The 17,924-nt window shown below is 44.2% G+C and overlaps 2 protein-coding genes across 5 annotated transcripts in view; one reads left to right on the forward strand and one right to left on the reverse strand.

The window, feature by feature from the left end:
- The window catches only part of DARS2 (aspartyl-tRNA synthetase 2, mitochondrial), a 1,012,941-nt gene that overhangs the window by 834,693 nt on the left and 160,324 nt on the right, over positions 1-17,924 (forward strand). The window lies entirely within an intron of this gene.
- Positions 1-17,924, reverse strand: part of RGL1 (ral guanine nucleotide dissociation stimulator like 1) — a 122,912-nt gene that overhangs the window by 83,644 nt on the left and 21,344 nt on the right. Inside the window, exons 1-2 of one of the 4 annotated variants that reach the window (XM_083507116.1) lie at positions 8,651-8,741; positions 7,577-7,687 (exon numbers count right to left, since the gene is read on the reverse strand). The exons of 1 other annotated variant lie outside the window; for it this stretch is intronic. In XM_083507116.1, coding sequence (XP_083363242.1) covers positions 7,577-7,687; positions 8,651-8,677 — 138 coding nt within the window. In that variant the 5' untranslated portion in view covers positions 8,678-8,741. Of the gene's footprint in view, positions 1-7,576; positions 7,688-8,650; positions 8,742-17,924 lie in introns of those variants that run through there. 2 more of the 4 variants (XM_083507115.1, XM_083507118.1) reach the window with 2 other exon arrangements.

Below are 17,924 nucleotides of genomic sequence, written 5' to 3' on the forward strand. Positions count from 1 at the left end.
GGCTGGAGCAACAGACGTAATGTTCTATTTGGAGTTTTTTTGTTTTGAAAAAAGGTGAGTAATGGGGGACATGGCAGGAGTGCATAAAATGACACAGGGTGTGGATTTACACGTGGATAGGAAGAGGTTTCTCTCTCTCTCTCTTTCATAATCCTAGAATGTGGGTTCAGGGCAGGTGAAAAGAAATACTTCATTGAACAACATATAGTTCAGCTATGGAATTTGCTACTAAGAAGCGCAGCTTTAAAAGGGGCTTTCAGAATTCATGGAGTATAAAGCTGCCAGTAGCTACTCGTCACAATGGCTCTCTCTCTATTGCCTCCAGTGCCGGAGGCAATGTGCCTCAACGGCTCGTCCACAGTGCTGCTTGGCTGTGCCTAGAAGGTCCGAGAGGTTTCTGTCCGCCCTGCCGCTTCCCCCAGGAAAACCCACTCTTTAGTGCTGAATTGGAGCAAATGTCCATCAGCGGAAAACTCAACGGATGTTTGCTCCAGTTCAGTGGTAAAATAGGGTTTTCCTGGGGGAAAGCAGCAGGAGAGGTGGAAGTCTGGGTGAGCTGTGGCTCCCAAGTGGGAGGCGGCTCCTGTGCTCTGTCTTTCTGGCAGGCTTCCAATGGGCATCTCGTTGGCCCCTGGAGGAACAAGAGGGCCGTCTTTAGCATATGTGCCGCCGGGGTGCAAAGATCCGCCCAGTGCCCACAAATTTAGTTTAGCCGGCCACAATTTTTTTAGGGGGGACAAACTCAAAGTTGTTGAACTTTTGGGGGGGAGGTAAATCACTCACCTGTAACAGCGGCACAGCCAAAATAACTGCTTTTGTTTCCTGACTCGTCAGGAATATTTGACGCTACCAAGTAACAGAGCGATGGGTGGGTGGGGGGACTTTCGCTTCATTGCTTTTCACTGCCGCCAATCAAGAGGGTCCAGTATAAAGTAGGTATACATTTGGGGGGGGGAACAGAATACATTTGGCACCTGGGTGCCCCGCACCCCTTGCACCCCCCAGGTAAAGATGGCCCTGAGGAACAAAATGCTAAACCCGATGAGCAGGGCCATCGGTTGATAGATTGAGTGTGAGAACAATTGTTCAAATCAGTCAGTCAGTCAGCCCCAAAAGGCTGCCAGAGTGGCTTTTGGATCACTATGAGCAAGGCTTACACTCTAGAACAGGGCTCCCCAATAGGTCGATTGGGATCGACTGGTCGATCCCCGGGAGGTTCCAGTTGATCCCTGTTGATTGCGGGCTCCTTTTCCTTTTCCTCATAGCAGCCAGCCCCTCTCCCCGCCCGGCAAGATCGCTGGAACAGAAGGCGGAGTTTTCACTGTGAGGCAGATTGTTTTCATAGCGATCTTTTGGTGATCGACTAATCCCCTTTCCCCTTTACTCTAGCCTGACAGTTCCCCTTTAATAATGGGGCTTTCCTCCCCCCAAAAAGCTCAACAACTTTTGCCTGAACCCTGCCAGTTTTATTTTCTATTTATTTTCTGTGAGTAGACATCCCAGCTCTAGAAGAACAAGACACAAAGGAAAACTGATTGGGAGATGCGGGGGGGGGGGGGGAGAGAATAAGCCAACCCAAGTATAGGTTCTTAGTTACAAATGTTATGGCAATTGTTTACTAGGTCTTTCTTGTGGATCTTGGAGACCTAAAAAGTGAAACCTTGCAAAGAACCAACATTAAGCTTCCAAGTGCAGAAAAATATTCCTGCTGACCCATGTAAAAAGTAATAGTTCCCATTTTTAAGCTAGATTTGCTGACAGCTTAGAAGCATTAAGTGCTAGAGCTATCCAAACCAGCAACATGCCTTTAACTGCAACACTTGTCTGCAACTCATTTTACTGGAAGGCTGCTTTCAGATGGGTGTGGAGTGGGCCAGGTCTGCAGAAAGACTTTCCTCTGAGTTGCCCACTGGGGTCTAGGTCACACTTTTCAGGGTGATGGATATGGCTGAGGGACTATAGGTTGCTGATCCCATCAGTCACCATCCTAGACTTTGTGTTTCTCCTATTATTCTGAACTGTGGGAGAAAAGGAGCTGGGTTTTCTATACCAACAGCAGAGGGTTTTCCTACCATGAAGTGCACTGCTTCTGCCTTCCTAGAAGCAGCTGCTGCCTCAGAAATTTATTATTCTCTTCCTCACTCCCATCTCTTTCTCAGTCAGCATCATCCTGACATGCCGTGCTCTTATTCCCACCACTTTCATTGCCCCTTTTTGCTCCCCCCACCCCAAGCTGTCCTGACTTCTGAAATTTAAGCTCCTATGCTCCACCTCACCAGGGAAAGGGACTGGTTGAATTTGGTGCATTGTGCAGAAAGACGGCAGTATTTTTATGCGGTATGTGTAAACTCTTAACTGCTCCACTCAGGGCGAGTAGAAGTATATGAGGAAATAAAAGAATTAGGGATTGATTGGTTGCATTATCATCACATAAATGAAGTGTATATATTATTATTGGAATGGCATACTAAAGATGAGGAGGTAAAATCAGTAATGATACATTGAGCTAAAGATATTGGACATAATATACAGTTAGAAGAATGGGAAAGGTTATGAAATGAAGGTTTTAATTTTACAGCATTCAGTACGCTTAAAGAAAATGTTATGAAAATGATGTATAGGTGGTATTTAATACCAGTTAAACTAACCAAAATGTATAGAACAAAAAATGAATGTTGGAAATGTAGGGAAAAGGAAGGTACTTTTTTCCATATGTGGTGGACATGTAAAGAGGTAAAAGCTTTCTGGGAAATTACCGGTATATATAATGAGCTAAAGAAAATGTTTAAAAACACTTTTGTTAAAAAACCAGAAGCTTTTTTATTGGGTATTGTGGGTAGAGAGATACCGAGACAAGATAAAAAATTGTTCTTATATGCAACAACTCTGGCAAGAATTTTGTTAGCCGAAAGATGGAAACACCAGGAGTTACCAACAAAAGAAGAATGGCAGATGAAAACGATGGACTTTGCAGAACTGGCAAAACTGGGGGAAAGAATCCGGAACCAGCGAGACCAAGCATTCCAAAAGGACTGGAATAAATTTCTATTATATTTGAAAGACAACTGTAAGCAATTAACATCATTAGCAGGGTTATCTGAAGATTTGTAAGATGAAATTGCTACCTATTCAGGTAATATAATATTTTAGATAATAATATTGGAAGGATAGGAAATGAAGCAAATGTAAGGGAAGTTGTTAGGCTTAGTTGAGCCAAGGAGATAAAATAAGAGGATATGGTGCTATGTAATGTGATTACAGTGGTGCCTCGCAAGACGAAATTAATCTGTTCCTCGAGTCTCTTCGTCTTGCGGTTTTTTCGTCTTGCGAAGCACGGCTATTAGCAGCTTAGCGGCTATTAGCGGCTTAGCGGCTATTAACAGCTTAGCAGCTTTAAGAAAAAGGAAACAAACTCGCAAGAACTCGCAAGACGTTTCATCTTGCAAAGCAAGCCCATAGGGAAATTCGTCTTGCGGAGCGACTCAAAAAACGCGAAACCCTTTCGTCTAGCGAGTTTTTCGTCTTGCGAGGCATTTGTCTTGCGGGGCACCACTGTATATGTAAAACCAATAAAAATCATTTAAAAAAAGAAGTATAGCCTAGCTCTGAGAGAGGGAGGGCACAACCATATGTCAGGAGTGCTCTGATGGTGTTTCCTGCTTGGCAGGGGGTTGGACTCGATGGCCCTTGTGGTCTCTTCCAACTCTATGATTCTATGATTCTATCCATAGTCTCTTCCCCTGCCCACAGTCCAAAAGCAGGGGGAGCAAGCAGGGCACCTTTCAAATATTGCTGGACTACAACTCCCATAAGCCCTGACCATTGGCTCTGCAAGTTGGGGCTAGTGAGGACTGGAGTCCACCCACACGAGGAGGTGCCACACTGGCTAGCCTAATTAAAGGATTTGATCAGGCTGCCAGTGCCCAGCTTTTCATTTTCCATCCCTCAGCACCAGAATTGTTTTGGGTAAAACCAGCCTATTGGCACTGACTACCTTTCCAAGCCCATAAAGTCTGCTGCTGCTGCTGCTGCACCCCACTGCTAAGTTCTCCAAAGCCTTAGAGGTTTCTTTTTTCCCCACTGGGCATGTTTTTCGTGTCCTTTTAATTGTGCAAGTTCATCGCTATGACAATTAAACTGGCTCCAAAATAAAACAACAAACTAGCATTCCGCCTGCTTTCTGTTTAGGGCTTGCTGATTTTTGAAGAAAGCAAACAGTTTCTTCTCCACAAAGCAGAATCATATATACATTGCAAAGCCAACTGGGCTTCCCTTTTCTGTCATGGTTCCAGTTCTGTCATTGTCACTGCCAGGACCATGAAATGGAACCCACATGAGCAAATGCATCTCTGTTTAGAAAGAGTGCACTATGTAGAGCAACTCCTGCTGCTAACTAAGAGTATTGCTGCCACAGCTGGAAAGAAAACATTATATTCCCCCCCCCCCCAGTTCACAAGTGTGTTGGCCATGCTGAGCTCCTTTCTCTCCTTTAGCATAGCTCAGTGGTAGAGCACATGCTTTAGGGTCATAGCTCAGTGGTAGAGCACATGCTTTGCATGCAAAATGTCCCTGGCATCTCCATGCAGCGTTAGAAAAACAAACTGTGGGAAGCCCTGCCACTCAGTGTTGGCAGTACAAAGCTAGGTGAACCAATGGTTTGACCTGGTTTAAGGCAGCTTCCCATGTTCCTATGAAATCCTGTCACCGTGAAAGCAGAAGAAATGCAACTTATCTCATTCTGACTGCATGCAAGGAGCAGAGGTGCTTCCACACCCCACCGTGTTTTGTCATCCACTCTCTCCTTCTTCCACAGAACTGAACAGTCCCTATCAACATCTATCAGCTATGTTGTTGAGCCCACAGTTTGGAAGCCTACTGGGGTGGATGGCTTCAATGCTCCAACACACACAAAAAGCTGGATTCAAGGCTCAGTCTCAAGACTAGATTTATCTACTGTCAGTGATATACAATGTCCATGCCAATTCTGTTGTTCAATAACTGGAATGTAAATTAGCTACCACCCTTTGCTTCAAGATGCCTTTCCAGCATGGCCCTTGATGCTGAAGCACAACCCTGTGCTCTGAGACTCCGAATTAAAGCAGACAAAAGCAGTCTTTAAAAATTCCCTCCTTTGTATTTTTTTTTAATTCTGCTACAGGACAGAGTGCCACTCTCAATGGCCTTTTACCCCAGCAAAAGCTGTCATCTGTGACAAATATTCAAATATTTTATCCCCCCGCCCAGCCAATCCCTACTAAAAGCAGGAGGCAAAGATGGGAAACCTGCCACTGCAAAGGAAGCAGATTTGAAGTCATCTGTTCATCTGAGAACGCTGTGTACTTCTTAGGAATATGAAAAGAGAGGGACATTCCCAGCACTATCTTAGATGCACTGGAGGGAACTTGGTAATATTGCCTGGCCATGTTGCTTCATAACGTAGTCCACCTGACAAGAATTGTATTTAAGTTCCAATGTTCCTTAAAATATCTATCAGGTAGAGATGTTAAAAAGGAGAGAGAAAGGTGCACAGAACTGAAAATCCAAGCTAATTTTTGTTGAGCTTTCCCATAGAAGGCATTTTTTATATTCACAATAAACAAATGCTTGAAAATAAGATCTTTAATTTTAGAATTTCTAAACCGACTTTATGCTATACTGCACTCAAGGCAACTTCCAAGTGATTAAATATGTATTATTGCATTTATTCATTGCCTGCCTTTTTTTGAAATGGACACTTGAGACAGCTTAAAGCAACCAAGCTTCTTAAACCCTTACAAGACAAGACAATAAAAATACCAAAGAAACCAAAATTGCATTTCAACAAACAACAACACATACCAAGATGGAAATAATTCAAGCCTCACTGTAAAATATAACGTAAGCTATATCCAGACAAGGTGCCTCTATATAGCCCATCACTCTGTGGCAGGAAGGAATGCCGGACCTGTGGCCCTTAGGACGTTAGTTGGACTAAGCCTCACATTAGATACCTTTCTCATATGGGCACTACATGCACATATTGCACAAGGCTGCCTCTCTGCATTAGTAAGTCTTACACACCCTTAGTTGAGCATGGACATCTGACGGGGTGGAGAGCTTGGGGCATGGCCCAAGTAGTAATCATTCCAAAGCAACCAATCCCATTGGGAAGATTCTCAGTTTCTATAAAATCATCAGGATAACCGAAGAGTAGCAATATGCAGTGGCTGCCTTGTTAATACCAAAGGGTAAGAAACACTAAGAAAGATCATACATTTTACCAGAACAATGGTTGGTGTTGGCAGTGGCGGAACTTCATGCTCTGACACCGGGGGGGGGGCGCGGAGAGAGAAGGAGGGGCAGGACTAGCGCGCATCCCGGGGGTGTGGTGCACATCCGGGGGGCGTGGCGCGGCGCCCAGCATGGGCGGGGGGGCCAGCCGCGATGGCACCCCACCGGGAACGTGCTGCCGGGGGCAGTGCGCTCCCCCCCCCCACACCTCTTCCTCTGCCAGTGGGTGTTGGAAAGCTGTCATTTAATACAAGCTCTCACCAAGTCCAGCAGAGCAGAGATTGAAAACCTAAGGGGCAGCCAGCATGGTGCTCTTCCAGATATCACTGAACTCCAACCCCCACCCTCCCTGACCATTAGCGATACCAGCTGAGACTGATGGGAACTGGAGTCCCCACCCCTGCCATATAAGGCTTAGCACAATGTAGTTGTGCATTTTTACGGGCTTGAAACTTCTGCAGAAGAGTAGCCTTTTCTACACATCAGATGTGTAAGCACAAATAAAAATGCCCAACTCTGCAATATGGAAAGAACAGAGGAAGTTACACATATATCCACTCTTCTTTGGGGTTGCATGGTGGGGGGAGCTCAGAAGTTCCCCGTCTAAAGACTGGCAAGGCCAAAGTCTGCCTGGCTTTATCAGTGTGTTCTCAATATCATTATCTGGAGGAATATTATATTCCAGTCTTCACTGGCAGGGGCAGATGGAAGTTGTAGTACAAAACAGCTAGAGGGCACCAGGTTGGCGAATGCTGCAGTATCCAGTTCAAAACAAATGGGAACTTTTATATACCTGGCACTTGGTCTACCTAGCCCAGAATAGTGTACTTGGATTGACAACAGCTCTCTAAAGTCTCTGGCACAGCTTTATCCCAGCCCTGCCATCAGAAAATTGTCCAACACGACATGCCAGGGTTTGAATGTGGGACCTTCTGCAAAGCCTGCACACAACCACTGAGCTATTCCCCCCTCTCTAAAAAAAACCACCCCAGAGAAACCCAAATTTAAATCCCTATATGCATTACAATGGTGGTGATTGTGTGTGTGTGTGTGTGTGTGTGTGTGTGTGTAAAAGCTGCATCGATGCTACAGTTCACCCAGATTCTTAAATTTCAGGTCTTGTGCTCAGAGATGAAGAACCAAATGCAAAAGGAAACCAGCAAGAATTTTAATGTTAAAATCAGGCTTTGGCACCATTTCAGAGTATACTTGGACTTCAGCTCTTTCAACCAGGACTCCAAAGTCCACCAAGCATTTGTACAAGATGCCAATCTGACATTTTTTTTTACTTTTTTTTTTTACTCACCCCTAGCCATCTTGCTCCTTTATTAGCAGCCTGTTGAATCTGCACTCTTTTGAGGGTGACATGGTAAACTGCGCCTTCCTCTACCTCTTCACCCCAATCCTGAATTGAGCTCTGCCGCAGGAAGAAAACAAACGCTTGACTTAAAACAACAACAACAACAGGTTGTTTCCACCAACAGCTGCAGAACTTGTTGCTGAGGGCTGACTGCACAGCCCAAGGGGTACAAAGAAAAATACAACTATCACAGACGAAGACAAGACACTTGCCAAGCGAGGCTGATCTCTGGGATATACTTGGCAAGCCCTTCTCGCCTGTGGTATCAGGAGACCATGAGTTTCCACTTAGCTTTCCCCCGTCCCCACCACACACAATCGGCTAGGACTGCACATATTTCAAATAGTTTTGCCATGTCTTTTCACAAGGAAATGCTCCCGACTTACCACCAAGGAGCATTATCTTGACTTTTACCACTGCAGAGATAGCTGCACGTTTAAATTAATTACTCAGAAAGACAGAGAGTCCTCTAACGGGCATGTAAATTACAGTAAATCTTCATTTTAATATTTTTTCAGGATGTGCAAGGGTTATCCGTCTTAGTGATGTCCACCAAAGTTTGTTTGTTTTTTAAGTCACACATGCCAGAAAGCTGAGAGGAAAAACTATCATAACATCTCTTAAACTGGATTGGAAATCTGCTCTGCAACAAACCTCTGGGTTTGCTGATTAATACAGATTTAAGCAGCTCTTTGTGGCTGACCAAGGAAGAAAACATCCCCAGTTTATCAAAAAGTTTGTCCAGCTAGCTTCCTTTCCTACTGTTTCCCGCGCCCCCCCCCCGCCCGTTCCTTCCCACACCGAGCGCAGCGACAGAAAAGTTCATTAGTTTGCAGAGAAGCATCGTTTTAACAATAGCGAGTCCCACTAAGCGGCAGCAGCAGCAGCAGCAGGAAAGGTTCTGAAAAGAGACTTGAAATTACTGCTGCAGAGGCAGCCGGGGGGAGAGAGGGAAGGACATGTCCGCTTCCCCTCGGAACAGTAAATCCGCTGCCTAAAAGAGAAGCCTTGGGAAATTACCATTTTAGCTCTCCCGAGCAGTTTCATCCTGCGCCTTCTCCTCCGCGGCCCTTGGAAGGGGCATGGCGCTCCGGCCCGCGGCTCTTCCCAGCCCCTCTGCTCGGCGCTCCGCCGCCCCGGCAGGCAGAACCACCCCGAGCCAGCGCGGCGCGCAGACTCCGCCCCGCACAGAGAGAGTGAGGTCAGGCTTTCCTGTTGATGCTTCTCTTTCGGGGCTTCCAAGCCAGAAAGAAGCTCTCGGCCTCTCCGGCGAGGCGCCAGGGACCCCAAGAGAAGCGGGGGGGGGGGGGCAGCTCAACTTCTCTTCTCTGGACACGTCAGATAGTTCAATCTGAACGACCCCCGCGAGGGGCTCACCAGGGAAAGCGGCGCTGCTCAGGGAAGAGGAGGAAGAAGCCCACCTTCCAAGGCCACGGGAAATGGTCCTTCAAGCTCCCCAAAGTCATGCACCGGGTGAAGGAGGCGCCAGTCAGCAAAAGCCACAGCAAAGGGAAGGCGCTAGTCTTGAGAGTTCACCCAATAAATAGTCGTGAGCCCTGACTTTATCCAAATGGTCACCGGGGTTCGGAGCTGAAGGGATGGAAAGGGGGAGGGAAAGAGTAAGAGCATTTCCACAACTTCTGAAGTTGAAAGTGCCATTCAACTTTTTTCACACTGACTGTGGCACACACAAATATGCTTCATGCGCAACAGAACAGAGATCAAACATACACTGCAGACATTACACATGAAGGCTTCACATCTGCATTAAGGAAGTCTCACGTGGGAAAATGCTGCTAGACCCTGAATATATAAGGAATCAAACTTCCCAAAAAGCAACACAGGAAATGCAAAAGTAGCAGTAGGGAAACACCTTCATTAGGACCAGCTAAAATGTCACACAAGGGTAGTAAGCCTTTTGAGTTCTCCAGGCTGGATGATAACCTTCCCCATGGAAGAAAAAAAAAAGATGTTCCTGGCAATGCTGGAAAAGCCCAAAGGCTAATATGGATTTGAAATACTTTGTGTTTTTTTGATTGATTGATTGATTGATTGATTGATTGCAAGCACCCACACAATGTCCTCCTCATCCAAGTGGGAGTCTGTACTTTCCCCTTGCTAAATTCAGATTTTCCCACTTTGTGGATAATCCAAAAAGGGGAGAAAATCCAATATAAAATCACACATTACATGACAGTGGATACACTGAAGTGTATTGTGTGGGTGGGCTTTTTGTGCAGTGACATTTTGCTGAGTGCCATCTATTGTCGCACCCACCATTTTCACTTTCTTTCTATAAGATCAAAGCAAAGGATGATGCCTGGTTTTTTTCCACCAGTTGCTGCTGAAGGCAGGTTCGCAGTATTTTTATTTTAAAAACAGTTCTTATGTGCAGAGCTGTTTTTGCACAAAACAGATGTATTAAAAAGAAAACATAATTAATTAAATAAATAAATTTCTATGCTGCCCTTCATCCAAATATCTCAGAGCAGTTTACAATATAAAATTTGTCCTTGCAGGTACAGGAATCAGGAAAGTAAAACTCAGTGTGGCTGACTTCTGAGTAGATATTTGGAAGACTGCAGTGGAAATGATTAGATAATGACCCAACAATTTGTTTCTAAGAAATAAAATATCTGGAGGCGGGGAAAGTGTTCTACTTTGAAAAAACACATCCAAAGTCAGTAGCTCAGTTATAGCCAGTAGCCTTACTGTTTACAATAGGGCACCACAAATCAAGATGGATCTAGACTGCACAGTAAAGTTGCATCCAAGTTGAAAAAAACATGAATTTTCTTTTCTTTCAAACATTAAAAGCCTGAAGGTCATCACATGAAGATGATTAAATAAAGTATGTCAGAATTAAGAAAAAAGACAAGAGTTTGTACACACTCTTTGAACACCAAAAATTTAGGTGTTTCCACAACAAGAGCAGCGCTGGTCTGTTGCACTTTTTTTAAAAATCTACAGTATAATTTATTTGAGGCAAACCCCATCAGACCTGAGACTGACTTCTGAGCAGATCTGCACAGAATTAGGAATTACAATGTGGCATAGCCATGGTGAAAATTGAGACAGGGTGCTCTTTATTCTGGATTAGTTAATCCAAAATACTTTTGTCTCTGGCTCCACCCACCCTTAGTTCTTAGTCTGCTCACTGCTGGCAATGCAGCCCCTAGCAGAAAATAAGGCTGTCCACTCGGCCTCATCAAGTAAAGATGGAATTAACAAATACCACAATGTAGCATTTTGAAGCACCAGTTATTAGCTCTGCTAAATTGATTTAACAGACATACTGGGTATTCATTAGGGGACCTGAGCTTACTCAGATAAATTTCTTTTGGCTCTAAAATCACACACAACCTCAAATTAATCAAATAACTGAATCAGTATTGTCTATATTTTATCAAGATTTAACCCTATGCCAAAATTTTATGAACACTTGCCAGAATTTAAACAGATGACCATTTCCCCTTTTAAAATGCATTAATTTATCTATCTATATTATTTTGGCTATACTTAATATTTTGACTATACCGGATCATCCATCCTTAACTATTTGTAGGCACTAATTTACTCTAATTTATAAAAGGTATTTTCTGGTCTAATGGAGTTCCAAGAAACTTCTGAAGGCAAGGGAAGCAGGGAACAAGACATTTCATTTCTTTGTTCTCAAATGCCCTTGGTCAGCTGGAGGTAAAGGAAGTGTCTGAATTGGCTTGTAGGAAGAGCTTAGAATGAGTCTATGAGCTATTGCACTGTAGAGAGAGCAAGTCCAGAGCAAGATAAAAAAACATAATAGTCTTATCTGGTAATCTGAAATGTTTACTTGATTAGAACTGGGATTTTCAATATCTCTGGTTTATCCATTTCCTAGAACTACTTTTAATGATTCTTTGAAATAGCCTTGGGGAAAACAGTAACAATAAGTACATACATGTCTCACAAAATTGCTAGACCCAAAGCCAACTGTGTAATTACCACAGCAGTTGAGAGCAAGGAAATCACGGAGCTTCTTTCCCTATTCTGAAAGGAAAGTCAGAAGGATACATTTACCAGCATCTAAGTAGGAATACAATTTGAAGGTCTCTGAGCACAGGCATGAGATGTCACGTGTCATGACCTCAATATTATAGGACTCCCACTCCAGGGAGGCTGGCCGTAGTCCAACTTTACAAGTTTTCAATTTAAAAAAAACACCAAATAAGGGCTTTTATTTTCAAAGATTTGATATAATCCATGATAATGTTCAATTTGGAATAAATAAATGGTTTCTGGCACTTTGATATTGAACAAATGTTTAGGATCCATATTCCAGAAGACACTGGAAGTCAGCTAGGTGTTCTTTGGTGGATTTAATTAGTAAAGCAATGACAAACCTAGACAGCATCTTAAAAAGCAGAGACATCACCTTGCCAACAAAGGCCCGTATAGTTAAAGCCATGGTTTTCTGAGTAGTGATGTATGGAAGTGAGAGCTGGACCATAAAGAAGGCCGATCGCCGAAGAATTGATGCTTTTGAATTCTGGTGCTGGAGGAGACTCTTGAGAGTCCCATGGACTGCAAGAAGATCAAAACTCTCCATTCTTAAGGAAATCAGCCCTGAGTGCTCACTGGAAGGACAGATCCTGAAGCTGAGGCTCCAAGACTTTGGCCACCTCATGAGAAGAGAAGACTCCCTGGAAAAGACCCTGATGCTGGGAAAGATGGAGGGCACAAGGAGAAGGGGACGACAGAGGACAGGATGGTTGGACAGTGTTCTCGAAGCATGAGGGAGGCAGTGGAAGACAGGAGTACCTGGCGTGCTCTGGTCCATAGGGTGACGAAGAGTCGGACACGACTAAACAACTAAACCACAACAACTATTAGTAAAGCTGCATTCTGGCAGGTCTTGGGGGCTGAAATGACAATATACATTAAAACCATCCTAGTTCTACCAGTCTTATCCACTTACCTGCCGACTTGAATCCCAAGCACCGCTGCACCAGAAATAACAGCTAATGCTTCTGAAAGAGGGCAACCTATGTTCCATCTACCCACCCAAACGTTTCCATGGCTCCACTTTCATAAAACTCAGCCAGCCAATAAAGCCCGCTCCTATCAGATACAATAGTAAAAAGAACTTCCATGTTGAGAGGTAAAGGTAAAGGGACCCATGACCATTAGCTCCAGTCGTGACTGACTCTGGGGTTGTGGTGCTCATCTCGCGGCGTACAGCTTCCGGGTCATGTGGCCAGCATAACTAAGCTGCTTCTGGCGAACCAGAGCAGTGCATGGAAACGCCATTTACCTTCCCACTGGAGCAATACCTATTTATCTACTTGCACTTTGACGTGCTTTTGAACTGCTAGGTTGGCAGGAGCAGGGACCAAGCAATGGGAGCTCACCCCGTCGCAGGGATTCGAACCGCGACCTTCTGATCGGCAAGTCCTAGGCTCTGTGGTTTAACCCACAGCGCCACCCGCGTCCCTAGATGTTCAGAGGTAGTACATCTCTAAATAGGTAAAGGTAACTGAATGGTTAAGTCCAGTCAAAGACGACTATGTAGCTCATCTTGCTTTCAGGCTGAGGGAGCTGGCGTTTGTCCACAACTTTCTGGGTCATGTGATGAATCCCTGCGATGAATCCCTGCGATGGGGTGAGTTCCTGTTTCTCTGTCCTAGCTCCTGCCAACCTAGCAGTTCCCTCAGCCCCACAGTCGCCTTTGTTTGGACGTAACCATCCAGGGCTCATTTACCTTACCTTTACCTCGAAATACCACTTGCTAGGAACAAAGAATAGACTAGCAAGGGCATCACTTGTATGCCTTGCTTATGAGTTTCCAGAGAGGCTGGCTGCTGTTAAACAGAATGGTGGACAGAGAGGGACTTTGGTCTGACCCAGCAAGGATCTTCTTAGGTCTTTATGCAATAAAAAAACCCAATTAGCATTCCTCTACCCCAACGCCATGCACTGAAACTATTTCCTCTTTACACATCAATTTCCTTCCCAGATTCCCCCTCAAATTGTTCCCCCTTCCAAAAATTCACTGATCAGATTTCCAGTTACAAAAATTATTATCCATAGATTCTCCCCAATTGTGCCCACTACTGCTCTCATCCAAAGAAACAAACAGAGAAGTGAGGGAGGTAGGAGGTCTATATTAGTCTGGGGAGCTACAAAAATTATACAATAAAGCAAATTGTTACTGAGAGCTAATTGAGGCATTACAGAAAAGGGCATACTTTTGGGAACCGCAATGGCATGTAAATACTGATGTGGACATAATACTTTACACACATTTCAGTGACAGATGCTTAAACAGAAGTGTGCCCCTGCAATTTCACTGATGATTTTGATCTTACTGTGAGAATAAGCCTTTGACATGTTATCATGTTAGAAAACAGGGAATGCTGCAAACTCTCAGAAGCCCAGCTCAGCATCCAGCATCAAGGGGTAAGAAAATGACAGTGTGACATTTTAAGCTGACCCACTGCAAAAAGTCAGCTTGCTACATCTCCCCTCCTCTGCCGACACGTCTCCAAAATGACAGGAAGGGAGGCCAGGGACCCAAAGCCATTTGTGCACACCTAGGCCAAAAAGTGGAAATGGAATCAGAACCACCCAGTCACCCAAACTGGCACATTTATTTACCTGTTTAATGCACACCAATATGTAGAAATTTATTTCTACTACTTATTTATTTACATTGCATACATTCACACTGATTCTTGATTGGGTTTGGCATGCTGTGACTCTCCATGAGAAGCCATGGCTGCAGTGCGGACTGGCAACTCCACCTCCATGCTTGCCGTTGGTGCAGGCATAGAGACGTAGTATTGCCTTCTACATTGCTGGAGGGTGGAAGTGGAAAGCTTGACTGCAGCTTTCTAGGGCAGAGGTGGGCAACCTGTTGCCCTCCAGATGTTGCTCCTACATCTCCCATCACCCCTGACTCTTGACCATGCCAGCATCTGGAGCATCTGAAGTCCAACAGCATCTGGAGGGCCACAGGTATCAGTCCTTCTTTCCATAATTTGCACTGGAGAATAAGGTTAGCTATGCATGCATGCACAACTTAAATCATAGAGTTGACAAGCTCTGTGGATAAAGTCTAAATTGCATTCCCAGTACAGGATTTTCCAAGGCTCATAACTTGTTTAATTCAAAGCCAAAACTCTAAGCACTTCCCAGCGAGAGCAGTTTCCATGCCAAATTTCAGAATGCACCCCCACCACCACTCTGGCAAAAATAAGACAGCTAAAGAAATGCTATGAAGTGGGTAAGGGAGGCTTCCCCCACCCCACTCTTTCCATATTAGTTTTTGGGCTCAAGCTTTCCAAAAACTTAATGACCAAAAAGCAATCTACAGGCATGGTACTGCTCACAGAGAATGTTTCTCTTTTCAAATTTAGGTGACTGCTACAGCCTTGGGGGACAGAACAAAACCTACTAGCCTATCACTGAACATACACCTCCTACATTTAATGCCACCCTGGCTTGCCATCTCCCTGGCACCCTGTGGCCCCATCCCACATTATCATGGGAGCAGCCAAAGGACAGCTCCATCTTCTTCTTCTTTGGCGATCACTGGTAGCCAAGTAAGATTGTCTTCCATAAACACGGTTTTAACAGTGAGTCCGTAAGTGACTGTGGAGGCCAATTCTGGATCCACACATCCTTCCACAGTGGGGACATTGGTTTCCAGGCAGGAGTTGAGCATGGTGTGGATTTGCCAAGCGTGTCTTCCTCCTAGCACGTTTCTCCCTTGCGTTCTGAGGTCAAGTGTCTTCAAAGCCCATGACACCTTTAGTAAAGGCTGTTCTCCAACTGGAGTGCTTGCAGGCCAGTGTTTCCCAATTGTTGGTGTTTATACTACATTTTTTAAGATTTGCCTTGAGACGGTCTTTAAACCTCTTTTGCTGACTGTAGTGTGCGCACACTTAGAGGGTAACCTCCAAACAATCCTGAATATCTTTGCAGAAGCTTACGAAAAGCTTGGCCTATCACTCAACATCCAAAAAACCAAAGTGCTGCACCAACAAGTACAAAATAACCCCTCTGCAGCACCACAAATCCAACTCAATGGTGTAAAGTTGGAAAATATTGATCACTTCTCCTACCAAGGCAGTTATCGTTCCACAAGTGCCAACATTGATGCCGAAATCCAGCATCGCCTGAGCTCTGCAAGTGCGGCTTTCTCCCAATTGAAGTGCAGAGTGTTTGAGGACCGAGACATTTGCAGGGAAACCAAAATGCTTGTTTACAAACCAACCTTACTATATGCTTGTGAAACATGACCACTTATAAACGCCATCTCCAACTCCTTGAAAGTTTTCATCAACAGTGTCTCCGAAAAATTTTACACATCACTTGGGAAGACAGGTGAACTAATATCAGTGTACTGGAAGAAGCAATGATTCTTCAACATCAACTTCGTTGGACTGGTCATGTTGTGCGGATGCCTGATGATCGTCTTCCAAAGCAACTACTCTATTCCGAACAGCTCCATCACACACCATTTACAGTAACATCAGATGCTCAAGTCACATGAGAGAAACCCACACCATGGCTCCACCCTATGCCAGCACTGCCCCAGTCTAGAAGTGGTGAGGCTAGCATGGCAGTAAAGCACAGCATAGGCTCCTTCCGCACACCCTGGAGTATTCAATTTTAAGTCTCCATTTCACAGTCATTGTTCAGCAGGTTCTTATAGGTCCTAGAATGCAGGTGCTTTCTGACATTACGATGAAAGGGGTTGTTGTCCCCCACTGGAACCTGCTCCTGTGCCTTTACCAGCAGTCTGATACACATAAATTTAACAGGTGGAGATAAATGAATGGGAAAGATTAGAGCACAATCCTCTACATGTCTATTTAAAAGTAGCCTCATTGTTTTCAAAGGAAGCTTAATGCATTGGACTGCAGCCTTAGGATGCTTCGCAGTGGGAGCTTACTACCGTAGGGACATTCATTTTTTGCAAACAGGTAATTGTCAAGGCTTTTTGAAACTTACTGGATTTCACCCAGAAAGGGTAAAACAGGATTCAATGGGGAGGGATATGGGCTGGTATTTTGATAGTTTTAGTATGCTGGGATTACTGTTAAAGGTATGGATTCAAAACCAATGCTTTTCTTAAATAATGGGTTAGCTTTAATCAAGCAAGAGTATTTTTTCATTAATGTATGATACAAGACTGAATGATTTACAAGTTTCTATGTAGCTGTACATAAATATATTTGCCCATGTACAGAGCAGTCATCTATGCTATGCAGTGCTGGAAAATGTCTTTATGGATGGATCTATGTGGAGTTGGATGTGTCTCTGAGGTCTATCTGGCCCCTGCATTTTTCAGTACTTGCAGTCTTCATCCCTACCAGTCTACACTACAAACAGGGGCCTAAGGGTGGTATTGTTGTTTAGTCTTTTAGTCGTGTCCGACTCTTCGTGGCCCCCTGGACCAGAGCACACCAGGCACTCCTTTCTTCCACTGCCTCCCGCAGTTTGGTCAAACTCATGTTGGTAGCTTCGAGAACACCGTCCCGCCATCTCGTCCTCTGTCGTCCCCTTCTCCTTGTGCCCTCCATCTTTCCCAACATCCTAAGGGTGGTAGGAATAGTCTTTACTGATGTGGAGTTCTCATGTTAGAAAGCCTTCTCTGTTTTTACTTTGCTCCCTTATTTTCTTGAAAGACCTAGAGATTGATTTATCTCTCAATTTCAGCTTCTCTCAGTTTCTCATTTTTTCAGTCTTAAGTTCAGTTCTCCACATTTCTGATCATGGTGATTTTTTTTAAGTCCTCATTAAAAATTTAGTGTGGATTCCTCCCAATATTTTTGTATGCAATTTTGCCTAATATATGTACTTTTGCAAGCAATTTCCCCTAAAATAGTATATTTTGTATGTTATTTTCTTGAATAGCTGCATTCTTATACACATATAATATACAATTTTAAAACACATATAATGTTGCGTAATATACACATTTTTGGTACACATTATTTGGTTGGAGAATAGTGTTACAAAATTTGGAGAACTGTGACTTTTCACAGAGAGCTGTGACCTGGCTGACTTGGCTATGATTTAGAAAGTGCAGATATGGTGGGTTCACATTAAATTCAAAACCAAACTTAATTTCTCCCTCATCCTAATTCTGGACTAACAGTAAAGCTAGAGAAAGAGAATTGAAGATGGCATGATGCACTATGGTTACTTGTGACCGGTACAGAAAACACGTAAAACCTGTCTGACCGGAGACAATAATGAGACGAAAGAAGTGACTGTACATCATGGGCTGTGATGGCTCCATCAGACT

Source organism: Podarcis liolepis, assembly GCF_965112155.1.
Source record: "Podarcis liolepis genome assembly, chromosome: 6".
In the NCBI taxonomy this organism is placed as follows: Eukaryota; Metazoa; Chordata; class Lepidosauria; order Squamata; family Lacertidae; genus Podarcis; species Podarcis liolepis.